This window comes from Bufo bufo, chromosome 4 (assembly GCF_905171765.1).
Source record: "Bufo bufo chromosome 4, aBufBuf1.1, whole genome shotgun sequence".
Classification (NCBI taxonomy): domain Eukaryota; kingdom Metazoa; phylum Chordata; class Amphibia; order Anura; family Bufonidae; genus Bufo; species Bufo bufo.
This window is the reverse complement of record NC_053392.1, coordinates 199,830,015-199,857,534: the sequence shown is the minus strand read 5'-3', so window position 1 is coordinate 199,857,534 and position 27,520 is coordinate 199,830,015. Positions and strand designations below refer to the sequence as shown.

At 43.0% G+C, this 27,520-nt stretch overlaps 1 protein-coding gene across 2 annotated transcripts; it reads left to right on the top strand.

Moving 5' to 3' along the window:
- Positions 1 to 7,652: 7,652 nt before the first annotated feature.
- Positions 7,653 to 27,156, top strand: EIF5A2 (eukaryotic translation initiation factor 5A2). Of its 2 annotated transcripts, none has more exons than XM_040428224.1 (5): positions 7,653 to 7,804; positions 8,412 to 8,597; positions 8,677 to 8,781; positions 25,094 to 25,225; positions 25,931 to 27,156. In XM_040428224.1, exons 2-5 carry the CDS (start codon positions 8,433 to 8,435, stop codon positions 25,991 to 25,993), a joined length of 465 nt encoding a protein of 154 aa, XP_040284158.1. In that variant the 5' UTR covers positions 7,653 to 7,804; positions 8,412 to 8,432; the 3' UTR covers positions 25,994 to 27,156. The 2 variants fall into 2 exon arrangements, with proteins under 2 accessions (XP_040284158.1, XP_040284159.1); XM_040428225.1 differs by lacking the exon at positions 7,653 to 7,804 and adding an exon at positions 7,824 to 7,843.
- The last annotated feature ends 364 nt before the right edge of the window (positions 27,157 to 27,520 follow it).

Genomic DNA, 27,520 nt, shown 5'->3' with positions numbered 1-27,520 from the left:
GTAAGAGCCCTATATAGGGAATAGTCGTACAATAAGGATTTTAATATGCCCAAAAATGAAAAATGAGTTTTGGGGGTGACAGAAGCCCTTTAACTACGCCCCCAGGAAGAAGCTAGCCGAAACGTACGTCGGGGTGGCGGCGCTCCCCCCTACTCTGGGTCTGTACTTCACCATATCTTGTTGTGTTGATAGTGATTTCATATGCTACACATTATATGTGCGTGTTTAGCACGCCATTTTTTGTATTGTTGTATGTCACATGATTGAATGATCCCACACCCAGGAGGTGATTTGATGTTTGTATAGTGGTGCAGAATTACTTTACTATTATCATCAATTTATAATGTATTAGGAGCATTCACAACCATGGCTGGGCATCATTGTATTATGTTCTTATAGGGGTTACGTGGTGAGGGGCTGCACTTGTAGTAGTGGTGGGAGGGCTTCACATATTGTGAGTCCATACTGCATTTTATGTAATGATATTTTATCGCTTTTCATGCTATAATAAAGAATGTATTTAGATTTCATGTGTGGTGTTATACTTTCGGTTGGTTATAGACTTTCACCACACTGCGGCTTATACCTTGTTTCTAGTTGGTTGTCTGTTATCCTGCAAGTTGATAAAGAGGAAGGCAAAAAAAAACAACTGTGAGGTAGAAGCCAATTTTCCTCACTTAGGGTACTTTCACACTTGCGGCAGGACGGATCCGACAGGCTGTTCACCCTGTCGGATCCGTCCTGCCGCTATTTCGCCGTGCCGCCGCTCCATCCCCATGTCCGACTTTTTAGTCCGGCGGCCTCTCACCGCGAACTGCCGTACTGACCCGGAGCTCCGCCCCTGTCCCCATTATAGTCAATGGGGATAGAGCGGCGACACGGCGAATTAGCGGAAGGACGGATCCGACAGGGTGAACAGCCTGTCGGATCCGTCCTGCCGCAAGTGTGAAAGTACCCTTAAGGGAAAAAAATTCCTTCCCGACTCCAATCAGTCAATCAGAATAACTCCCTGGATCAACGACCCCTCTGTAGTAGCTATAGCCTGTAATATTATTACACTCCAGAAATACGTCCAGGCCCCTCTTGAATTCCTTTATTGTACTCACCATCACCACCTCCTCAGGCAGAGAGTTCCATAGTCTCACTGCTCTTACCGTAAAGAATCCTCTTCTATGTTTGTGTAAAAACCTTCTTTCCTCCAGACGCAGAGGATGTCCCCTCGTTACAGACACAATCCAGGGGATAAATAGATGATGGGATAGATCTGAATGAATGAATGAATAACTTATATAGCGCTACAATTGCAAACTAAATCGCCTCAAGGCGCTTTTGCAGCGCTTGACCGCCTGTGCTTTCAGAAGAGGTGGGTCTTGAGCTTCTTCCTGAAGGCTAGATGGTTTTCTTCTGAGCGGATCTCCGCAGGTAGAGTGTTCTATAGCCGGGGTCTTTGGACTGCGAACCTTCGTTCGCCTTTTGATTTGTAGCGGGTCTTGGGGATATGGAGGAGGTTCTGGTTAGCTGACCGGAGGGGGCGACCTGGGGTGTAGTGCTTTATTTTTTCGCAGAGGTATTGGGGTGCTTTCCCTTGTGTACTGACCCCTTATATATTTATACATAGTAATTAGATCTCCCCTCAGTCGTCTTTTTTCTAAAGTGAATAACCCTAATGTTGATAATCTTTCAGGGTACTGTAGTCCCCCCATTCCAGTTATTACTTTAGTTGCCCTCCTCTGTACCCTCTCCAACTCTGCTATGTCTGCCTTGTTCACAGGAGCCCAGAACTGTACACAGTACTCCATGTGTGGTCTGACTAGTGATTTGTAAAGTGGTAGGACTATGTTCTTATCACGGGCATCTATGTCCCTTTTGATGCAACCCATTATCTTATTGGCCTTGGCAGCAGCTGCCTGACACTGTTTTTTGCAGTTTAGTTTGCTGTCCACTAAAATTCCTAGGTCCTTTTCCATGTCAGTGTTACCCAGTGTTTTACCATTTAGTATGTACGGGTGACTTGCATTATTCCTTCCCATGTGCATAACCTTACATTTGTCAGTGTTAAACCTCATCTGCCACTTATCTGCCCAAGCCTCCAATCTATCCAGATCCCTCTGTAGCAGTATACTGTCCTGTTCCGTGTTAATTACTTTACAAAGTTTAGTGTCAGCTGCAAAAATGTATATTTTATTATGCAAGATCATTAATAAATATATTGAAGAGAATAGGGCTCAATACTGACCCCTGAGGTACCCCACTAGTGACAATTACACAATCTGAGTGTGTACCATTAACCACCTCAGCTCCCCTAGCTTAAAGGGACACTGACAGGCCTTCTGAGCATAATTAGCTCTTTATATGCCCCCCTAGGTCTTATAATAAGTTCCCAATTCATATAAGTATTATCCCTGTGCGCATTATAAAACGTTAAAAATAATCTTTATAATCACCTCTCCTTTCTGCCCAAGGGGCGTTCTTTGTGGCGCATTTGTGCCCAGCCGCGTCCCAACTGCCGGGTCCTTAGACACGCCCATCTCATTAGTATTCACTTGGCGCAATGTGATCCCGGCGAGCGAGGGTGCCGGGCGCATGCGCATGATCTCCGAATGTCGGGGACTGAGAAATACCGCCCAGCGAAGTGAATACTAATGAGATGGGCGTGTCTAAGGACCCGGCAGTTGGGACGCGGCTGGGCACAAATGCGCCGCAAAGAACGCCCCTTGGGCAGAAAGGAGAGGTGATTATAAAGATTATTTTTAACGTTTTATAATGCGCACAGGGATAATACTTATATGAATTGGGAACTTATTATAAGACCTAGGGGGGCATATAAAGAGCTAACTATGCTCAGAAGGCCTGTCAGTGTCCCTTTAAACTCCCTTAATGACCAGACCACTTTTTAAAATTCTGCACTACACTACTTTCACGGTTTATTACTCGGTCATACAACTTACCACCCAAATGAATTTTACCTCCTTTTCTTCTCACTAATAGAGCTTTCATTTGGTGGTATTTCATTGCTGCTGACATTTTTACTTTTTTTTATATTAATCAAAATTGACCGAAATTTGACATTTTTCACTTTCTGTTGTAAAATTTTTCAAATAAAACTACATTTCTATATAAATTTTTCTCTAAATTTATTGTTCTACATGTCTTTGATAAAAATAAAAAAAAATGCAATAAGTGTATATTTATTGGTTTGGGTAAAAGTTATAGCGTTTACAAACTATGATGCAACAATGTGAATTTACGCACTTTGACTTTCTGAGCACCTGTCATGTTTCCTGAGATTCTACAATGCCCAGACAGTAGAAACACCCCACAAATGACCCCATTTCGGAAAGTAGACACCCTAAGGTATTCGCTGATGGGCATAGTGAGTTCATGGAAGTTTTTATTTTTTGTCACATATTCCACTAACTTGTGACAAAAAATAACATTTTACATGAACTCACCATACCCCTCATGGAATACCTTGGGGTGTCTTCTTTCTAAAATGGGGTCACTTGTGGGGTATTTATACTGCCCTTGCATTTTAGGGGCCCTAAAGTGTGAAAAGTAGTTTGGAATCCAAATGCGTAAAAATGCCCTGTGAAATCCTAAAAGTACTCATTGGAATTTGGGCCCCTTTGCGCACCTAGGCTGCAAAAAAGTGTCACACGTGGTATCGCCGTACTCAGAAGAAGTAGGGCAATGTGTTTTGGGGTGTATTTTTACATATACCCATGCTGGGTGAGATAAATATCTCTGTAAAAGACAACTTTTCCCATTTTTTTTATGCAAAGTTGTCATTTTACAGAGATACTTCTCACACACAGTATGGGTATATGTAAAAATACACCCCAAAACACATTGCCCTACTTCTCCTGAGTACGGCGATACCACATGTGTGACACTTTTTTGCAGCCTAGGTGCACAAAGGGGCCCAAATTCCAATGAGTATCTTTAGAATTTCGCAGGGCATTTTTTACGCATTTGGATTCCAAACTACTTCTCACGCTTTAGGGCCCCTAAAATGCCAGGGCAGTAAAAATCCCCCACAAGTGACCCCATTTTGGAAAGAAGACACCCCAAGGTATTCCGTGAGGGGCATGGTGAGTTCCTAGAATTTTTTTTTTTGGCACAAGTTAGCGGAAAAAGATTTTTTTTTTTTCTTACAAAGTCTCATATTCCACTAACTTGTGACAAAAAATTAAATTTTACATGAACTCGCCATGCCCCTCACGAAATACCTTGGGGTGTCTTCTTTCCAAAATGGGGTCACTTGTGGGGTATTTATACTGCCCTGGCATTTTAGGGGACCTAAAGCGTGAGAAGTAGTTTGGAATCCAAATGCGTAAAAAATGCCCTGTGAAATCGTAAAGATACTCATTGGAATTTGGGCCCCTTTGCGCACCTAGGCTGCAAAAAAGTGTCACACATGTGGTATCGCCGTACTCAGGAGAAGTAGGGCAATGTGTTTTGGGGTGTATTTTTACATATACCCATACTGTGTGAGATAAATATCTCTGTAAAAGACAACTTTTCCCATTTTTTTATACAAAGTTGTCATTTTACTGAGATATTTCTCACACACAGTATGGGTATATGTAAAAATACACCCCAAAACACATTGCCCTACTTCTCCTGAGTACGGCGATACCACATGTGTGACACTTTTTTGCAGCCAAGATGCGCAAAGGGGCCCAAATTCCAATGAGTACATTTTAGGAGGGCATTTTTAGGCATTTGGATTCCAGGCTTCTTCTCACGCTTTAGGGCCCCTAAAATGCCAGGGCAGTATAAATAGCCCACATGTGACCCCATTTTGGAAAGAAGACACCCCAAGGTATTCCGTTAGGGGCATGGCGAGTTCATAGAAGTTTTTTTTTTTGGCACAAGTTAGCGGAAATTGTTTTTATTTTAGTATTTTCTCACAAAGTCTCCCTTTCCGCTAACTTGTGACAAAAAGTTCAATCTTTCATGGACTCAATATGCCCCTCAGCGAATACCTTGGGGTGTCTACTTTCCGAAATGGGGTCATTTGTGGGGTGTGTTTACTGTTCTGGCATTTTGGGCGGGGCTAAATTGTGAGCAACCCTGTAAAGCCTAAAGGTACTCGTTTGACTTTCGGCCCCTTTACGCACCTAGGCTGCAAAAAAGTGTCACACATGTGGTATTGCCTTACTCAGGAGAAGTAGGGCAATGTGTTTTGGGCTGTCTTTTTACATATACCCATGAAGGGTGAGAGAAATATCTCTGTAAATTGACAACTTTGTATAAAAAAAAAATTTAAGTTGTAATTTAGAGAGATATTTCTCACACACAGTATGGGTATATGTAAAAATACATCCCAAAACTCATTGCCCTACTTCTCCTGAGTACGGCGATACCACATGTGTGACACTTTTTTGCAGCCTAGGTGCGCAAAGGGGCTCAAATTCCAATGAGTGTTTTTAGGATTTCACAGGGCATTTTTTACGCATTTGGATTCCAAACTACTTCTCACGCTCTAGGGCCTCTAAAATACCAGGGCAGTATAAATACCCCACAAGTGACCCCATTTTGGAAAGAAGACACCCCAAGGTATTCCATGAGGGGCATGGCGAGTTCCTAGAATTTTTTTTTTTTTGCCACTGGTTAGCGGAAAATGATGTTTTGTTTATTTTTCTCTTACAAAGTCTCATATTCCACTAACTTGTGACAAAAAATAAAATTTTACATGAACTCACCATGCCCCTCACGAAATACCTTGGGGTGTCTTCTTTCCAAAATGGGGTCACATGTGGGGTATTTATACTGCCCTGGCATTTTAGAGGCCCTAAAGCGTGAGAAGAAGTCTGGAATATAAATGTCTAAAAATTTTTACGCATTTGGATTCCGTGAGGGGTATGGTGAGTTCATGTGAGATTTTATTTTTTGTCACAAGTTAGTGGAATATGAGACTTTGTAATAAAAATAAAAATAAAAAAAATCAATTTCCGCTAACTTGTGGCAAAAAAAAATCTTCTATGAACTCGCCATGCCCCTCAAAAGTGATCTTTATAGCGCTGCAGCGATTTTACGGTGTTTTTGCAGTCACTGCGGTGGGGCGGACTGAAAGCAAGTGTGCGCACAAGATCAGGCGTGATCGGGCGAACACTGCGTTTTTTGTAGAGCCTATAGAACATGTCCTATTCTTGTCCGCAATTGTGGACAAGAAAAGGCATTTTATATATAGTTCTGGCAATGTGCGGATCCGCAAAATGCGGAAAGCACATTGCCGGTGTCCATGTTTTGCGGATCCGTAAAACACATACGGACGTCTGAATGGAGCCTTACAGGGGGGTGATCAGGGAGTGTATATGGGGTGATCATGGGTTAATAAGTGATGGGGGGGGGGGGTGTAGTGTAGTGATTGGTGCTACTTACAAAGCTGCCTGTGTCCTCTGGTAGTCGATCCAAGTAAAGGGGACAACCAGAGGACCAGGTATATCAGACGCTGTTAACAAAACAGCGTCTGATATACCTTTCAGGGGTTAAAAAAATCGCATCTACAGCCTGCCAGCGAATGATCGCCACTGGCAGGCTGTAGATCAGCTCGTTTACCTTCCGATCCTGTGAACGCACGCTCCTGTGTGCGCGCGTTCACAGGAAATCTCGCGAGATGACGCGCCGATGTGTCAACGAGGAATAACCCGGCCGCCCGTGTGCCTTCCGCAAACATGGAAGCCGCCCGTGTGGCTTCCGCAATTTGAGTAACGGAACAGGCGGCCCATTGTAGAAATGCCTATTCTTGTCCGCAAAACGGACAAGAATAAGACGTTATATTTTTTTTGCGGGGCTACGTAACAGAGCAACGGATGCGGACAGCACACAGAGTGCTGTCTGCTTCTTTTGTGGCCCCACTGAAGTAAATGGGTCTGTATCCGAGCTGCCAAAACTGCGGCTCGGACGCGGACCAGAACAACGGTCGTGTGCATGAGGCCTTATACTTACCCTGCTCCTTAGAAACCACATTGCTCCTGCTCCCTGCGACCTATATGAGGGGCCTGGGTATAGGGCAGTCATTTTAGGGGTTGGATAACCCATTTATTCCATATACATATGAGCAGCTAAGTGTCCTGAAGGCAAACAGTGACTGACAGGAACACGAGGGCGAGAATAAAGCGAAAGTAACCATGCAGGCTTGTAGTCTGAGAAAGGAGACCTGGAGATAACACAATGAAGACTGGTCTGTGGTAAGAAAACATTAGACTTTGGAAAAAGGAATTCACACACATACTACAAGGATGGAGTCAGAGAAACTTTATTATTAGGAGGAGCCTGGCCATTCTGTGGCTACAGAAAATGAAAGGGGGTCTTCTTCGGATAGCAATGGGCCGCAGGAAGGAGCACGAGATGTGGCGGGCACTACTGAGGGCGGGTTGAGACACAAGCTCTTCAGCAATCCGTCCTCCATCATGACTGCCCTATACACAGGGTATGACAAGCCCACAAGTGTTGTATGCGTTAACGTCACAGCCCTATTCACACACCTCCTCTTCCCTAAGTTCCCTGTCTGACTGACTGCCGCTCCTGCGCACTAACACAACCACACCGCAGCGGTGACGCATCATATTAAACCGCTAGGCAGGTCCATTTGCGCGTGTTCATCCGCGCCGGATCTTTATGCTGGGGCTCCACCCACCTCCAAAGCGTGTCTAAGAGAAAGTCGAGTCCCTCCTTCCATAAAAGCGGAAGTGGAGGGGCCGCTCTGGGTGAAGCCTCTGTTAGCCCCGCCTCTCCCGGGCTGCCGCAGTGAAATTGGGCGCGTTTGCGCAGTGACGTTCCTTTTTTTTGTTGGAAGGTAAGGAAGAGATAGCATGGCGCCCGGGCGTCTCGTGCGGTGAGGCGGCTGTGTGGCAAGCGGTACGCGCGTGTCCTGCCAGGTGCTACGGCGGAGGAGAGGAGTTGGCTGGGTGAAGGTAGTGGGGGCGAAGGTTGGCGTCCAGCTTAGCTTACGGGTGCGGTTGAGGCCGGGCAGGGGCAGAGCGCTTCAATGTGGCGGGATTGCGAGGCCTGAGCGCGCCATGCCGTTCCGCGGGGGGAATGGCGGCCATGTGTGAGGCCGTGGCCCGCCTTTATGAGGAGCGGCCGCAGCCTCGGTGCCAGGTGTGTGCGCGGCGAGCGGCCGCCATCTCATGCCAGGCCTATGGGGATAGCGGAGTCATGCAGCCTGGGGGAGGGGAGCGCTCCATGCCGCTGGGCGCTGCCGGCTGAGGCGCAGCTCTGACACGGTGGAAGCGGTTTCCGTTTCCTAGGGCGGTCGGTATTCACACGTGGACGGAGAAGGCCGCCTGCCACCAGGATGATGCTCCTAGCTGGCGCCATGCAGAAGGGGCTGGGTTGCTTCTGGGTATAGGGTGTGGTAACTGGTGTATACTGGTGTCCCTAAACTGTCACTGTCTCCCCAGTACTCGTAGACACCCATCAATATGGCAGATGAGGTCGATTTCACCACTGGAGATGCTGGGGCTTCCACCACTTTCCCCATGCAGTGCTCTGCTCTGCGCAAGAACGGATTTGTGGTTCTGAAAGCGCGTCCCTGCAAGATTGTTGAAATGTCAACCTCCAAGACTGGCAAGCACGGTCACGCCAAGGTAAAGATAAGACGTGCATAAGGTAACGGTGCTCATGGCACACGATCACGCCAACTTACCTCGCTATCTCTTCCTGCAGGTTCACCTTGTCGGTATTGATATCTTCACTGGTAAGAAGTATGAAGATATCTGCCCATCTACCCACAACATGGACGTCCCAAACATTAAGAGAAATGACTACCAGGTAATGCTCTGCTGCGTGCTGTGCACGGTTTTATGGGAGCGCCAGGATTGTCCCTTCATTCAGGCCCTAGCTCCAGTCCATGGACCCCCTTTCCAGGACAGGAGATCACAGTAGTGTAGTCAGGCCATTCATGATCTACTTTTCTTCTGCTACTGGGCAAAAACCATTTGTCCTATACTAAATTGAGTGCGGATTACAAATCCAAAGTCAGAATTGTTGTAACACGTCCCCAAATTTTGCTATGTATAAGTGTGCCTAAATGAATTAAGCACTTGGAAAGCATTGAAGAATTTTGAACAGAACAAGTTTTACTCCTACAATTACCTGATCTACATCAAAGTTTGCGTAGTAAAGTGTATGAAAATGTAATGGAATAACAATTTCCAAAAGTCTCCTTTTTCAGTTTAACAGTACTGGGCCTTGCTCAAGTAAGACTTTTTAAAGTGCTTCAGGCATCTGCTTTTGCGAACAGTCATCATGTTGGAATTCCTGCGGCCTTGATACCTGTTCTCCATTGTAGAAATATCTTTATGGAACCGCTCTCCATGTTTGTCACTTGCGTGTCCCAAATTAGGTGGGGGGAAAAGTCAAGATGGGAATGTAAAAGACATTTGGCAGCCAAGTTGTTCATATGCTGTAAGCTTGTTGTCTACTAATTCAGCATGGTTTGCAGCTCGTCTGTTCCCACGAAAGTTCTGCACTACTGGCACAAATGCATCCCAAGCTGCAAAACGCACTCTTTGTCACATTCTTGCGCTGATCGTAAGTAGTGCTTTTGCCACATATGTAGCAGAAATTTTCTGGATTAACACATTTGTGTTTATCCATCTTTGCATGTGCTTAACCCTTTAAGGACCTCCGCCGTACACGAACGACGGAAGTCCGGTCCCCAAACATGGCGCAGCGGGCACCATAGCCGCCGGGTTTCTGCTATTTTAAATGGCAGAGACCCGCAGCACATGCATGCATTTTCCATTTCAGATGCCGTGGTGAAATGTGACCACAGCATCTGCGCAGTCCGGAACCGGAGGTCGCACACTTCCACTTCGGTAACAGCGATCCCCGGCTGAGATCGGGGAACCTGTTACATCGATCTAATAGGCTGAAGCCTCAAGCAGGCTTCGGTGCCTATTAGATGACTATACCAATACAGGCCACTAGGTGGCAGCATTGTATTGGTACAGTGCAAATGAAGTGTCTATATAGACATCATTGAACACAATAGGCAATCTAATTGCCAGTTATTGTCACCCAAGGTGACTTAAAGTTTTTGCAAATATAGAAAAAAATAAAACTAAGTTCAAATCACCCCCCTTTCCTTAAAATAAAAATACTTTAAACAATAAAAAAATAAAGATCATGGGCATCGCTGCATGTGAAAATGCCCATACTATTAAAATATAGCTGCTCCCTCCCGACACCGTATGTTTTCATCTGTGTACAGGGAGGAGCGGAGTAAGTATATTACCTGGGGGGCAAAGATGGAGATATTGGAAAACCCCTTTAAGAGCTCATTTGTATGTTTTCCTTGATTGCATGGGTATGGTAGAGCTTGGTACGTCAGGTGGCTATATTCACTAGATTGCCCGTAACATGCTGTTGGTGGCTAGTCCTGACACTTTTCATATGTGCCTTGGCTGAGCATGCATGTGTTCACAATAGGGAGAGTTATTTGCTTTCACCTGAGTGGCATATCTCTAGAATGGGCATCGGGTGTATTTGATGTCTATATGCAGTTGTCTGTACCCTATGCACACTTGATGTTTAGTTTGTCCTGCCAAAATCAGATGTCTCTGCTGAACTTAACTTTCTACAACTGCAATACCCCTTTATCTCCTACCCACCATATGGGGGTAACTATCAGATCGGTGGGGATTCTATCATTGTGGCCCCATACCTCTGAAATGGAGGGAGCAGCTTTTTGGAAAGTGTGCGCCGATGCTTCATTTTTTTTCTATCGGAGCACCAGAGATAACGAGTGCTGTACTCGAATCGAGTGGCTGGTGGGAGCACTGCGCAGCCACTTCAGAGGGCCTGTTTAAATGCAATTGTATTAAAGTGAAATAAAAAAAGTATACATATTGGGTATCGCGGCGTCCGTAACGACCTGCTCTATAAAAATATAACATGACTTAACCCCTCAGGTGAACACTGTAAAAAAAGTTCCAAAAGCAAATTTTTTGTATTTGTCACCTTACATCGCAAAAATTGCAACACCAAGCGATCAAAAAGGCATATGCCCCCCAAAATAGTACCAACCAGTCCACTTATCCCACAAAAAATGAGCCCCTACCTAAGACAATTGGTCAAAAAAAAAAAGCTTTGGCTCTCAGACTATGTAGACACTAAAATATATTTTGTTTCAAAAATGCTATTGTGTAAAACTTAAGGTATACATATTGGGTATCGCCTCGTCCGTAACGCTCTGCTCTATAAAAATCACATGACCTAACCCTGGTGAACGCTGTAAAAATAAATTAAAACTGCCAAACCAACCAATTTTTTTTTTGGTTGCCTTGCCTCATAATGAATGATCAAAAAATCATATGTACCCAAAAATGGCACCAATGAAAACGTCAACTCTTCCTGCAAAAAACGAGCCCCTGCACAAGATTGGCGTAAAAAAGTAGTGTTCAGAAAATGGAGACACAAACATAATTTTGTTTTCAAAAATGCTTAAGTAAAACTGAAACGAAGAAAGTAGACATATTTGATATCATCGCATCCGAAACAACCTGCTCTATAAAAATAGCTCTTGATCTACCTTGTCAGGTGAATGTTTTAAAAAAATAAAAAAAAAGGTGCCAAAACTTTTTATTTTATTACCTTGCCTCACAAAAAACATAATATAGAGCAGTTAAAAATCGTATGTACCCCAAAGTATTACCAATAAAACTGTCGCCTTATCCCCTAGTTTCCAAAATGGGGTCACTTTTTGTGAGTTTCTATTGTAGGGAGGCTTCAAATGGGATATGGCATCTAAAAACCAGTCCAGCAAAATCTGTCATGCAAAAACCATACGGCGCTCCTTTCCTGCTGTGAGCCCATACATCAGTTTACAACCACATGTGGGGTGTTTCTGTAAACCTCAGAATCGGGGTAATAAACATTGAGTTTTGTTTGGCTGTTAACCCTCGATGTGTTAAAGAAGAAAATGGATTAAAATGGAAAATCTGCCCAAAAAGTGAAATTTAGAAATTTCATCCATTGTTTTTTAATTCTTTTGGAACACATAAAGGGGTTTAGTTTGTAAAATCAGTTTTGAGTAACTTGATGGGTGTAGTTTCTACAATGGGGTCATTTATGGGGGGTTTTAATATGTAAGCCCCACAAAGTGACTTCAGACCTGAACTGGTCCTTTAACCCCTTTAGGACACAGCCTTATTTCACCTTAAGGACCAGGCCATTTTTTTGCAAATCTGACCATTGTCACTAAGTGGTGATAACTTTAAAACGCTTTGACTTATCCAGGCCATTCTGAGATATATTTATTTTATTTTTCCCGTCACATATTGTACTTCATGACACTGGTAAAATGAAGTAATTTTTTTTATTTATTAAAAAAAATACCAAATTTACCAAAAATTTGTAACTTGCAAATTTCCAAGTTTCAATTTCTCTACTTCTATAATACATAGTAACACCTCCAAAAATAGTTATTACTTTAAATTCCCCATATGTCTACTTCATGTTTGGATCATTTTGGGAATGATATTTAATTTTTTGGGGACGTTACAAGGCTTAGAAGTTTAGAAGCAAATCTTGAAATTTTTCTGAAACTTTCAAAAACCCAATTTTTAGGGACCAGTTCAGGTCTGAAGTCACTTTGCGAGGCTTACATAATAGAAACCACCCAAAAAGGACCCCATTCTATAAACTACACACCTCAAGGTATTCAAAACTGATTTTACAAACTTTGTTAACCCTTTAGGTGTTCCACAAGAATTAATGGAAAATAGAGATAAAATTTCACTTTTTGGCAGATTTTCCATTTTAATTTTTTCCAGTTACAAAGCAAGGGTTAACAGCCAAACCAAACTCTATATTTATGGCCCTGATTCTGTAGTTTACAGAAACACCCCATATGTGGTTGTAAACAGCTGTACGGGCCACGGCAGGGCGCAGAAGGAAAGGAATGCCATACGGTTTTTGGAAGGCAGATTTTGCTGGATTGGTTTTTAGATACCATGTCCCATTTAAAGCCCCCTGATGCACCCCTAGAGTAGAAACTCCAAAAAAGTGACCCCATTTTAGAAACTACGGGATAGGGTGGCATTATTGTTGGTACTAGTTTAGGGTACATATGATTTTTTTGGTTGCTTTATATTACACTTTTTGTGAGGCAAGATAACAAGAAATAGCTTGTTTTGGCACCGTTTTTATTATTTACAACATTCATCTGAGGGGTTAGATCATGTGATATTTTTATAGATCAGGTTGTCACTGATGCAGCGATACCTAATGTTTACACTTTCTTAAGTTTTACACAATGATTTCATTTTTAAAGCAAAAAAAATCATGTTAGTGTTTCCATAGTCTGAGAGCCATAATATTTTTCAGTTTTTGGGTAGGGTATGATTTTTGTGGGATGAGATGACTGTTTGGCACTATTTTGGGGTGCATATGACTTTTTGATCGCTTGCGATCACACTTTTTGTGATGTAAGGTGACAAAAAATGGTTTATTTAGCAGTTTGTATATTACATTTTTTACGGTGTTCATCTGAGGGGTTAGGTCATGTGATATTTTTATAGAGCCGGTCGATACGGACGCGGCGATACCTAATATGTATACTTTTTTTATTTATGTAAGTTTTACACTAAGTTTATTTTAAAACAAAAAAATGATGTTTTAGGGTCTCCATGTTCTGAGCTAGTTTTTTTTTATTTTTGGGCAATTGTCTCGGGTAGGGCTAATTTTTTGCAGGATGAGGTGACCGTTTGGTACTATTTTGGTGGGCAAATGTCTTTGATTGCTTGCTGTTGTACTTTTTGTGATGTAAGGAGACAAAAAAAGGTTTACTTAGCACAGTTTTTATTTTTTAGTGTTCATCTGAGGGGTTAGGTCATGTGATATGTTTATAGAGCCGGTCGATAGGGACGCGGCGACACCTACTGTGTATTCCCCCCCCCATTTACCAATTTTTTTAACTTTATTTGGGGGAAATGACGTTTTTGTTTTTTACTTGAAACCTTTAATTTTTTGGGGGGAAACTTTTTGTCCCAGTTTAAGACTTGAACTTTTGGGGGTCTAATCCCTTTACAATGCATTCTAATACTTCTGTATTGGAATGCATTGGCTGTATAAGTAATACAGGGAGTATTACTCATACAGCTTCCGGCCTGAGATCCAGGGGGCTGGATCTCACAGGCACGTCACAGGAAAGCAGAGGCGTTGCCTCAGAAGGCATCGCGCTGCCTTCCATGCCATCGGGTCCCACCCTACAACCGCATGGGGACCCGATGGCACCGCCGCAACCGCAGGTAAAAGCCGCAGATCTGATCGCTGACACGGGTCAATTTTTAATTTTTTTAAATTTTTTTTATAAAGGTGCAATATATTGACTCAAATTTTTGACTGTCATGAAGTACAACATGTCACGAGAAAACAGTCTCAGAATGGCTTGGATAAATAAAAGCGTTCCAGAGTTATTGACATTTCGGATTTGCAAAAAATGGCCTGGGCAGGAAGGTGAAAACTGGGCCGGGGTAGAAGGGGTTAAAGCCTTGTTCTGATTCACTCAACTAAGGGCATTTGTTTTTGTCCTCTGTTGGGTTGGTATGTCAGTATAGGTTTTTCCTGTACATTAAATGTTGGTACGCTCTTGCCTAATGTGTGGTCAGATTTACTGAGTCCAGTAATGTCCTTTTGACAGATAATTGCACTTCTGTGTGGGAAGGCAGGGGAGGGGTAGGTATTGGCGGGCTGATGTGACAGTCCTGATCACTATCTAGCAATGTTTCATCAAAAATCACGGGCAGCCACCTTTGGCACCAGATCATAAAACTTGCTAAAAATTGTCCCGTTATCTCCTTTGTATTTTAACAAAGCCATTGTTGATGGTGGTGACCAGAAGCTTACTCGCTTCCTCCGTACTCCAGATCTCATGGACCCCTGATTTAGACTAATTGCCTCATGAGCCACTACTGGTTTACATGGACAGGCCCTGCAGTTTCCTGGGGTATAAAACAGCCACTGACGAGATGTTGTAAGCTGCCCCTGAATATGTATTGTGCATTGTTCTTCCTTCTCTGCCAGTGTAGTAGATACTGCCTCATTTCTGTGCTGTAGCATGTGGGATTTTGGGTTAGCAATGCCTACTGTCTTCCATGGCGGGGTTTCAGCTTTGTACTCAAATATACCTCATGTTGGGCTTAGACTACGGAGGAAGCACAAGTTTATGTCCAAATATTCAGTAGAGCTGTGCTGCTGGCATTGGAGGCTTTGAGCTCATGACCCTCTTCATACTCCCCTCATTAGGGCATCTGTGTGGATATAAAGTGACTGCAGTGGAGGGCTGGGTATGAGGGTCTTGGGGTACTTTCACACTAGCGTTTTTGTTTTCTGGTATTGAGTTCTGTCCTCGGCTGAATACTGGGGGGAAAAAACTGAGTTTTATCCTAATGCAGTCTGAATCAGGATGCGTCAGTTCAGTCTCACGTTTTTTGGCCGGAGAATCTGCAGCATGTTGCAGTTTTCTCTCCAGCCAAAATCCTGAACAAATGCCGGATCTGGCCCCAAGTGTTCCGGCAAAACAGATCCATTCTTTCCGTCCACGCAAACCATTAAATCTGTGAAATAATACCGGCTCAGTTTTTTTTTTTCTGGATGACAACCGGAAAGACGGATCTGGTATTGCAATGCATTTGTGAGACTGATCTGGATCAGTCTCACTAATGCATCAGTTTGCGTCCAGATTGCTGGATCCGGCAGGCAGTTCCGGTGCCGCAAGTGTGAAAGTAGCCTTGGTTGCCAGAGTCTGGCTAAAGACAAATTTACTTAACTTTTTCAGAAAAATCAATAAAAAGAATTTTAATAGCTTTCAACAGCCATTTACATGTGTGCATGTAGCCTTAGACTGTCAGTAGTGATGGACGAGTATCAGCAGGGACGGTTCACTAATGCGATCAAATGTTTGCGAACCGCAAGTTTGTCGGCGGCCCCATTCACTTTAATGGCAGGCGAACCTGAAAAGCCTTCAGCTCATATTTGCAGCCACCAAATACTTACTAGAAGTACACAAATAATCCCACAACATGGGACAGTGACATACCAGAGGGGGATCAATGACAAAAACTATGTACCTTAATCGGGGGACATTTTTATGCGTCTTAAAGGGAAATTTTCTGCAATGTGCCCTGCTGGAGCCTAGAAAATTATTTTAGGCCACGGGAGTACGGGCCTTAAAGGGACACTGACGTGATAAATCTAACTATATATGCTGATTTGGCCTATTACAGGTCTTATAGAGTCTTTTAAAAGCATATAACTATCCCCCCTGTCCACCTTATAAAGAGCGAAATATAAAGTTTTATAACCTGCTTCTGCGGTCAGCAATCTGCCCAAGGGGCGGCGTTTCATGTGAAAATGCGCCCAGCCAGCCTTCCCAACCGCCGTTTGTAGCCCCGCCCAGCTCATCATTATTCACTTCGCTGGGCGGGGCTAGAACTCTCCCCAGTCCCGATCCTGCGCAATTCAATCCTCCGGGCATCGTTCATGCCCAATCTTCTGCGCCCCGCCGTGCCGTCGGACGCACTATAATTAACCCCTTATATGATGTGAGTGAGCGGCGCTCTGAAGCGCTGCTCTGAACAGTGCATGGCTGAGGCTGCAGCCATGCACTGTTCAGAGCAGCGCTTCAGAGCGCCGCTCACACACATCATATAAGGGGTTAATTATAGTGCGTCCGACGGCGAGGCGCAGAAGATTGGGCATGAACGATGCCCGGAGGATTGAATTGCGCAGGATCGGGACTGGGGAGAGTTCTAGCCCCGCCCAGCGAAGTGAATAATGATGAGCTGGGCGGGGCTACAAATGGCGGTTGGGAAGGCTGGCTGGGCGCATTTTCACATGAAACGCCGCTCCTTGGGCAGATTGCTGACCGCAGAAGCAGGTTATAAAACTTTCGCTCTTTATAAGGTGGACAGGGGGGGATAGTTATATGCTTTTAAAATATATATGCTGATTTGGCCTGTCAGTGTCCCTTTAACCACTTCAGCCCCCCTAGCTTAAACACCCTTAATGACCAGGCCAGTTTTTACACTTCGGACCTACACTACTTTAACAGTTTATTGCTCGGTCATGCAACTTACCACCCAAATGAATTTTACCTCCTTTTCTTCTCACTAATAGAGCTTTCATTTGGTGGTATTTCATTGCTGCTGACTTTTACTTTTTTATTAATCGAAATTTACTGTTTTTCACAAAAAATGACTTTTCACTCAGTTGTAAAATTTTTCAAAAAAAACGACATCCATATATAAATTTTTCTCTAAATTTATTGTTCTACATGTCTTTGATAAAAAAAAAAAAATGTTTGGGTAAAAAAAAATGGTTTGGGTAAAAGTTAGTGTTTACAAACTATGGTACAAAAATTTGAATTTCTGCTTTTTGAAGCAGCTCTGACTTTCTGAGCACCTGTCATGTTTCCTGAGGTTCTACAATGCCCAGACAGTACAAACACCCCACAAATGACCCCATTTTGGAAAGTAGACACCCTAAGGTATTCGCTGATGGGCATAGTGAGTTCATAGAACTTTTTATTTTTTGTCACAAGTTAGTGGAAAATGATATATTTTTTTTTTTTTTTTTTTTCTTACAAAGTCTAATATTCCACTAACTTGTGACAAAAAATAAAAACTTCCATGAACTCACTATGCCAATCATGAAATACCTTGGGGTGTCTTCTTTCCAAAATGAGGTCACTTGTGGGGTAGTTATACTGTCATTTTAGGGGCCCAAATGCGTGCAAAGTAGTTTGAAATCAAAATCTGTAAAAAAAAAAATGGCCGGTGAAATCCAAAAGGTGCTCTTTGGAATGTGGGCTCCTTTGCCCGCCTAGGCTGCAAAAAAGTGTCACGTGGTATCTCCGTACTCAGGAGAAGTTGGGCAATGTGTTTTGGGGTGTCATTTTACATATACCCATGCTGGGTGAGATGAATATCTTGGTCAAATGCCAACTTTGTATAAAAAAAATGGGAAAAGTTGTCTTTTGCCAAGATATTTCTCTCACCCAGCATGGGTATATGTAAAATTACACCCCAAAACACATTGCCCTACTTCTCCTGAGTACGGCGATACCACATGTGTGACACTTTTTTTTTATTTATTTTTTTTGCAGCCTAGGTGGGCAAAGGGGCCCACATTCCAAAGAGCACCTTTCGGATTTCACCGGCCATTTTTTACAGATTTTGATTTCAAACTACTTTGCACGCATTTGGGCCCCTAAAATGACAGTATAACTACCCCATTTTGGAAAGAAGACACCCCCAGGTATTTCATGATGGGCATAGTGAGTTCATGGAAGTTTTTATTTTTTGACACAAGTTAGTGGAATATGAGACTTTGTAAGAAAAAACAAACAAAAAAATAAAATCAATTTCCGCTAACTTGTGCCAAGAAAATGTCTGGAGCATGACGGGGGTGATCAATGACAGAGGGGGTGATCAAGGAGTCTATATGGGGTGATCACCCCCCTGTAAGGCTCCATTCAGATGTCTGTATGTGTTTTGCCTATCCGTGGATCCGTAAAAAACATACGGACGTCTGAATGGAGCCTTACAGGGGGGTGATCAGGGAGTCTATATGGGGTGATCAGGGGTTCATAAGGGGTTAATAAGTGACTGGGGGGGGGGGGGCTAGTGTAGCGTGGTGCTACTTATTACAGAGCTGCCTGTGTCCTCTGGTCGATCCAAGCAAAAGGGACCACCAGAGGACCAGGTAGCAGGTATATTAGACGCTGTTATCAAAACAGCGTCTAATATACCTGTTAGGGGTTAAAAAAAATCGCATCTACAGCCTGCCAGCGAATGATCGCCGCTGGCAGGCTGCCGAACCACTCGCTTACCTTCCGATCCTGTGTGCGCGCGTTCACAGGAAATCTCGCGTCTCGCGAGATGACGCACGGATGCGTCCAGGAGGAATAAATCGACCGCCTCCAGGACGCATCCGTGCGTTAGGCGGTCCGGAGGCGGTTAAAAATTTAGGCATTTACCTGACATAAAAGAAATTCTGCCATTGGGTTCTTGCAATCCAAGCTTATGACCACTAATCCCCGGCATGTTACTGTTCTCCGTGTCAGTGGGATTATGGTGGTACAAACAAGTACATCTTGTGTTGCCACATTCAGAGCAAGAACTCATTCATTTTAGAGCTAATGTAGCAGTTTTATTTATTTTTTGCAGGACGCAAAGTAGTTTTCATTGGTACTGTATTTTTAGGGTACATGGGTCAACATTTTTAGGGGGTGAATAGGGAAAAAAACTACTCAATTATTTTTTTTTTTGGTTCATTGGACAGTTTGGATATCATGTAATATAATACAAGTTGCTTGCAACACTTTTCCTAAGTAAAACTACTCCTGATTGGGGGGGGGGGAACAATTGTTAACCTTTAATTATACCACTGTATGTACCAAGTGTGACCTTAGTAACAGTGGTTACCCAGCTTTCCCAGACCGTTGGATTCCAAACTATTTGGGTTACTTTCACACTGGCGTTTTCGTTTGAGATCCGTTTAGGGCTCACAGGCGGTCCAAAATGGATCAGTTTTTGCCCTAATCCATTCTGAATGGAAAAGGATCCGCTCAGAATCCATCAGTTCCGTCTCCATTCGTCTCTGGAGACTGACGCCAAAATACTGCTTGCAGCCTTTTGGTGTCTGATGAAACTGAGCCAAACTATCTGTTTTGACACAATGTAAGGCTACTTTCACACTTGTGTTTGGTGCGGATCCGTCATGGATCTGCACAGACAGATCCACACAGATAATACAAACATGTTGATGCAGACTGTTGTATTATCTGTAACATAGCAAAGACTGATCTGTCTTGAACACCACTGAAAGTCAATGGAGGATGTTTGCTATTGTGCTATATTGTCAGTGGAAATGGGTCCTTCCCCACGTTTGCCTCCGCATCGTCAGGCAGACACCAAAAGCCCTGAATCCGTCTTGGCTGTTACAGATAATACAAACGGATCCGTTCTGAATGGATGCAGACGGTTGTATTTGGACGGATCCGCACAAAACGCAAGTGTGAAAGTAGCCTCATTTAGCGATAAAACTACTTTTAAAATCGGACCATTGCTGGGTACTAAACTTATCTAAATTCCCATTTTGTTCCCAAATTGTGATTCTATTGCCTTTAAAGGTAGTGTGGTGTGTGGGATTGTAATATGATTTGCTAAATACTAAATAAATCTCCATACTAGCTGCTAAATTGTGCCATAGCTAGTCATATTTGCCTGGCAGTGTCTTGGAATAGTTGGGTAGTTGCAAAAAGTAAAGGTAATATTAAGAGTCCTTTTCATGTAAATTTTTATGCTAAAGTAATCAAAGATCTGCCAAAAAATCAAAGGGGTAATCCAATTTGAAGAACCCCTCCCCTTGACAGTCTTGCGGTCATATCTGAGGGACACTTATACATGTACTAAATATTTTTTTTGGAGGTGTCCCTTTTTAAAATTCTTGGTCTCAGGGTGGTTACAGCTGAATGTTTTAAATGAGTGGTGTTGAGTAGGGTTAGAAAAATTAGACATAACCCTTTGCACACCTTTTAGGGCTGTTTCACACGAGCGAGTCCATTGCGGGAATCACTCTGGACTCTAGACTTGCAGGAGCGCACAGCATTATCATTTATAATGCTATGTGTCTCTGCATGGACTTTTTTTCCACAGAATCAGTGACATAAAGATGCCAGTATGATTCTGTAGAAATAAGGTCAAGCAGAGGCACATGGCATCAGAAATCATGATAATGCCGTGCGCTCCTGCAAGTCCAGAGTGGAGGATCACACACACGGAGCGTGATTCCCGCAATGGACTCGCTCGTGTGAAACAGCCCTTAGGGTAAATGCACAAGTGCAGGATTTGTGTGGAGCCTCTGCAGGGAAATCTGAGGACAATCTGCATTAATTGGTGTGGATTTTCCTTTACACTCCCCATTGAAGTGAATGGCGACAATCTGGTCAGGAAAAATAAAATTGACATGCTGCAAAAAAATCTGCATCGTGTACATGACCATTTTTCAAATTCTCATAGAATACAATGTGTGGATTTTACTCGCGCAATCCTGATGGTGTGCATTTAGCCTCCGGGCTCATGCACACTACCATTGGTCAGTGCCCATATTGCGGCCTGCAATACATGGGCGCGCTGGCTGGTGTACACCACATCATGAATGCGGACCCATTTACTATTGAGTGCTTCCGTGGGTTTTCTGTCCGTGCCTCCAACGCCCAAAAAATAAAACTTGTTCTATTTTTTTGGGGGGGTTTGGACAGGTCATGTTCCCATTAAAGTTGAATGGGTCGGCATCCATCTGCGCTAGCCACAAGGATGGTACCTGTGCATTGGGGACCGCAATTTGCAGTCTCCAGTGCACAGAATGGGCAGCACCCGTCCATGTGTATGAGCCCTTATGAAACTGAGTCTGAGGTGAGGAGTGTAATGAGTGGGCTCAGGGGCTGGTGGTATTCTATAGTGAACACTCACCCATAATCAGAGGATTGGAGAATACTGATTAGTCAGTGAGGTTATACCCTCTGAAGAAATCATGGGGTTTAGAACTGTTATGGCAGCCTGGGGCTTTGTGGGAAGGCTTCCAGGCATTTCATTCCAAGCTACCTGTAAAAGTGTTGTGCCAAGTATGAAAGGTATCCACTAAAGAACTGATTGGTGGGGTCTGACTACTGGGACCCTCACTGATCCTGAGAAGTTATCCCATGAGTGGCAGTCAAAGTATGTGCCATGCTGTTCCATTTGATCTGTATGGGACTGCCTGAAATAGTACAGCCCTTGGCTGTTTCCAGTAGTCCCATACAGAATAAATGGAGTAGTAGATGCCCTCAACATGACCAGACGGCAGAGGGAAGCTTATTTACTTTATAAAAATCTGGTTTGAAATGGGACACATGGCTGCTGCATCACGTGAGGGGCACTTCACTGCTGCAGTGGCCAGGTGACCTTTGTGAAATTGGCTGTTAATACAGGGAGACAAGCGAGCAGTGGTGTGAAGGGTCTTAAAGGGCTTCTGTCACCCCACTAAACTGTCTTATCTTTCGGTGACGTCATCGGCGCAGGCACACTGAGGGAGTGCTGAGGAGGCGAGCCTCCTCATCTCAGAGCACCTGCGCCGAATCAACACAGGCACACGATTTTTGAAATTCTGACAGGGCCGGCTGGAGGAGATGATCGCGGCTGGCCCTGTCAATCAACAGGAAAAGGGGGTGGTTTTCTGAGGCTGCTACCAGCAAGTAGCCTCCCTACTTGCTGGTAGAAAGGTAATTAGCATATTATAAAAGTACGTTTTTTTTTTTTTTCCACTGAACGAAAATTATTAACATAAGGTATAGCAATATATCGCATGATAGGGATTATAAGTACACAAAAAAAATCTGTTTAGTGGGGTGACAGAAGCCCTTTAAGCCCTGCTAGTAGGACATAATGGGAAGTATGGGGAATTTACAATAGTGAATGATGGAAAAGAGATTCAAATTCTGCATTTTACATAAATAAAAAAAACATAATAGTTCAGATGCTTTCATTTTGGCAACACCAAATGTGTATATTTTGCACAGGGAATATTGTAGCTGAATAAAGAATCTAAGTGCCCACATAGTGCCTCTTCACTTAACCCAGGAAGAAAGCAGTCGTACGTTCTCCAAAATGGTACCAATAAAACTACAGCTCATCTGCTAATAACAAGCCCTCCATCAGCTCTGTAAATGAATATTTATAGCGCTGTGAAAATTGTATCAAAGGTTTCTTGTTTAAAAGTAGTAAAGTAATTAGATTTGGTATCGCCATAATCGTACTGACCCGAAGAGTGTCATGTCAGTAGTGCCCAGTGAACACTAAATACAGCCCCCAAAAAAAACAAAAAGAAAAAACTTCAGAGTTGTTGGTTTCAACCTAGTAGTTACTGCTCTTGGAAGGTGGGGAGTAAAATCAAAAACTAAAATTGGCCCTGTCCTGAAGGGGTTTAAAGGGGTATTCCCATCATAATGATCACTGTTAAATCTGTTAATGATTTGATAGTGATCATTTTTGTAAATGTACTTTAATAACAAATTCCCACCGTTTAGGATAAAATTCATCCCCACTTAGCTCATTGTTGTGACTCTGTCTCCCCTGGTTATGGCCACCGCTCTTCTCCAGAATCCCGGTGGCTGCGCTTGCGCAGAAGACTCCTTTTCTTCCTGGCCAGAATGGTACAGAGCTGCGAATGCGCACGCCGGCTCTGTACTATACTGGCCAGAAATTAGTCACCATGGCACATGCGCGGCGGCGTGTGCGTTCAGTCCAGCCCGGCCAGGAGGAGACTTCAATCAAGATGAATCCAGGAAGTGAACGGCGTGGTGCAGCGGGTAAGTATAAAAAGTCGAAGTGGGAATACCCCTTTAAGATCCCTACAAAATGTCTATAGGCAGAGAACCAACTTACAAATGTGCTCGCTGCAGGTGAGATTTCCTGTGGTAAGCATTTTTGAAAGTATATTTATGGGAATGGCAGTTCTCCAAGGGGTTGCCGGCTGAACATGTCCCCGGTACACACGCCCTTTTAGAGCATATCTGGGTCATGGAGGAAACCATGTCTGAGGGCTTATTACACTTGCAGATTCTCAGGCCAGGTATCTGGAACAAGCTTAACAGCTTAGGCTTTGACATTTGGTGTCTTAAGTTGGCATTTGGAGAAGTTTGAATTGCTGAATAACATGGCTGCCATGTTTATGTACAGAGATCCACTTCATTGAATATGTTGGGCCTTCTGTTAAACAAGCTTTTTCTCCTTCGCACTTTACTTATTTTGGACGTTCATGAGTGGCTAACTGGAATAGTCATGTGAATTATTTTTTTTTTGTGGTGCAGAGTAAGTTAATCTGGGAAGCTCATGTGCCAAATGCATTCTGAACACTGCGTTGGCTGAAGGAGTGCAGCAAAAAATGACTAATTTCCCAGTTGGGCTGGGATCATACGTGGATAATTTTGTACACAACAAATCCTTAAGGGGGGGGGATGTTATGTACATTCAGAATTCTGGCTTCAAGAAGTCACAAATTAGGGGTTTTGTGGCTTCTAAGTCATATGCACAAAGAATTCTGACTGCATTTTTACACCACTCATTCACTTTTTTTTAAAGTGGGTGGATGTTAGTTATGTTATACTCCAGATTTGCCACTGTGATATTTGTTAAAATGCTCATTCACTCAATTATTACGGTGGCATTTCTGGGTAAGTGTTTTGAAAGATAGGCCATGGTTAACAGTGTGCAACATTGATAAGTCCCCATCTTATTGTGAATTACTGTGGATATTTACCACACTAAACAGGTTCTACATACCAGTGTTTCATACAGCTCTTCTGGCCTGTGTCCTGAGCTACTTGCATCCTGCTTCTGACAGTGGCATGATATCCATACACTGCCTGCACTGTCCTGTGTGATGGTTAAAGAGGACCTGTCACGGCTCCTGACATGCCTGTTTTAATGGCTACATGCATTCTCCGTGCAATTCTTATGACTTTATGTTGTGCCATTCATGTAGTATTTCTACTACAAGTTATGAATGAATTGTTAGCCGTCTGCAGTAAGGGTACGAAGGGGAGGTAACCATTTTTTTGGGGGGGGGGGGTGTGTACCTGTAAAGACTCTCTCGAGTCTGTGCCGCAATTGTCACTGTGCAGGTATACCCCCCAACCTGGTTACCACCCCTCTTTACCCTTACTGCAGACTGCTAGCAATTTATTCATATCTTCTAGTAGAAATAAAGGAATGGCACAATATACCGGCATAAGAATAGATGTCCCAGAATTATTACATGGGGAATGCATGAAGCTATTAAAACAAGAGTGTCAGGAGCGGTGACAGGTCCTCTTTATGTGGCATGACCCTAGCATCCAGCCGTAAAATATTGTTGGATGCTTAGCAAGTCCTGCGTACCACAGGATGAGAATCTGTCCTAGACTGACCTATAGCTTCCATGTCTTAGTATTGTCCAGGTTTTGTTACAAGATTAGAAAATGCTTATATTGGATATAAAGCCAGCATTGCTGTGTTCAGATTCTTTGCATTAATATATATTTTTTTCTTTACCTTAGCTGATCGGTATTAGTGATAAATACCTGTCCCTGCTGACTGAATCTGGTGAGGTCCGTGAAGACCTTAAGCTGCCAGAAGGAGACCTGGGAAAGGAAATAGAAGCTAAATATGAAGCAGGGGATGAGATTATGGTAAGAGAATTGAATTTCTTGTTCTACAGTGGTAGACCCATGCAAATCGGGTAGGCACGTGACTCTCTCTCCCTGGACCAGAATACGGGATGTTGGTGGAAGCATTAGTCTGGACAGGGTTGTGTGGTCAGTTTGAATCAATTACCCTAAGGCCTCATGCACATATTTTCATTCGGTGTCTTTTTTATTTATTTTCTTGCGGACCATATATGGAACAATTTCAACAGGTCTGCAAAAAACGGAAGGTACTTGGTGTGCATTCCGTTTCTGTATTTCCATTCCGCAATGAAATAAAACGTCCTATTATTGTCCGCATCATGGTCAAGGATAGTACTGTTCTATTGGGGGCCAGCTGTTCTGTTCCGCAAAATATGGAATGCACACTGACGTCTGTATTTTTTGCAGACTGCAAAATACATACGGTTGTGTTCATGAGGCCTAAGTTTCCCCTTTAAGGAAAGTCAGGATTGACTTCATTGTCATGCTTTATTTCTAGAATAGCAACATTAGCAATAGAGGGACTTGTCCAAGTAAAACATTGGCGTTATAAGGGTTTGTGGGGAATTGTTGTAAAATGCATAAAAGCAACTACTGTGCCACCATGTAATCTAACAATGGAAAAGCCACCTGTGCCAGTTTACAATTCTCACCCAGTGTGACTAGTAAATATTGCTTTTGTAATCTTGCACTTTATTTTTCTAACAGATCTCAGTCTTGCAAGCAATGGATGAAGAATGTGCAGTAGCCATCAAGGCCATGACCAAATAAACAGGGATTCCTGGCTCGAGCTATCTGCTCAGGTCAAGATAAACAGATCTTAAATTTGGCTCTGATTGTCACCAAAGCTATGGCCTTCACAAAAACCTCATTTCTTTTTGACTTGACTTGTTTGCAAATACTGCTGGATTCTAAATTTGGTTATGCAGATTAACTGGTCATTTCCAAATCACTGCACTGCAGGTATTTCTTGAGTTACCTTTCACATTCCCGAAGGTGTTCATATTGGGGTCCAACTTAAGTAACTCTTTAGATGTGGTATTCTGCATCAGTATGCCCATGATGCATGGGTTTTATCAGGCTTGTAGTTAAATTGGGGAAAGCACCTGGAATTGGAAAAAGGTAATTTGATAAAGCAAATGTAAAGATTTAAAACTGTGTTCCTTACTAATATGTAGAATGAAAGTCTTAGAATATTGCGCAAGTTTAATTCTATTGCATGTTGGACTGTTTGAAACACAAATTGCCAAGTATGACTTGGGCACTTAAGAAATGTGAGTGATTTAGAAATGCCAGTTGACGCTCATTCTCCTGTCCCTTCCTTATTAAAAGAATAAATCCTGGTGGCCATGTGCAAGTAAATTGTATTACCTCTGTATTCTCCTCTGCCAACATGTTGGCTTGCATATTGTAACATTACAAAAAATGGTGTCAAAGCCTGCCTACAGTCTAGACGGGCATGTGGTAAATTGGGTGATTCTACATAGCAGGTGTACATGGCACAAAATGAGGATTAGAGTTGTTAATGCTACAGATTTTCACTCGAGGCCTTTGTCATCAAACTGAAGAAAAAAATATAAAAATAGAAAAAATGCAGTTCAGTTGCTTTTTTTTTTTTTTTTTTTTCTTGTATTTATCTTGAAATATTAAACCTAGTAAAGACCTTCCCAGGAATTGATTTTGCGGTGCTTCCAGTGTGATTATTTTAAATTTTTGTAATACAAATGTGGATATTAGAAATAGGATGTAAGTGTTAAAACAACCCTCAGAAAATCTTGCTTTGGATAAGTATCCTGTGTCCAACTCTACAATGTCCAGGGTATTTATGAATCTTCAGGGGTCCCAGGGTATTGCTAATCTGGACTTGTAGGCACTTTAAAGGGGCGGTATGACATTGGAAACAAGTTTTGTTTTAAATAAAGGATGCCTCTCATACATGGGCTGTCTGAGAGCTTTTTGTCTTATACAACCCTTTGATTGCATTCTTTTACTGTTTATGACCAGCTAAGTCTTCAGGTACACAGATCCAGAAGTGGCATTCTGACATCAGTATAGCTTGGTAGACTACTTTCTTAGGCTACATGCACACAACTGTATGTGTTTTGCGGTCCTCAAATTGCGGATCCGCACAAGACGTCCGTATGTTTTTGTTTTTTGCAGATCCATTGTAACAATGCCTATCCACAAAACAGACAAGAATAGGACATGTTCTATTTTTGCAGGGCTATGGAACAGACGGCACACTATGTGCTGTCCGCATTTTTTGCGGATCCATTGAAATGAATGGGTCTGCATCCT

What these genes read in the sequence shown, in the direction of transcription:
- EIF5A2 (XM_040428224.1), top strand. Translation starts at nt 8,433, where the DNA reads ATGGCAGATGAGGTCGATTTCACCACTGGAGATGCTGGGGCTTCCACC. An exon ending in GCAAGCACGGTCACGCCAAG is followed by an intron (nt 8,598 to 8,676) that starts GTAAAGATAAGA and finishes CTCTTCCTGCAG; the next exon opens with GTTCACCTTGTCGGTATTGA. An exon ending in TTAAGAGAAATGACTACCAG is followed by an intron (nt 8,782 to 25,093) that starts GTAATGCTCTGC and finishes TCTTTACCTTAG; the next exon opens with CTGATCGGTATTAGTGATAA.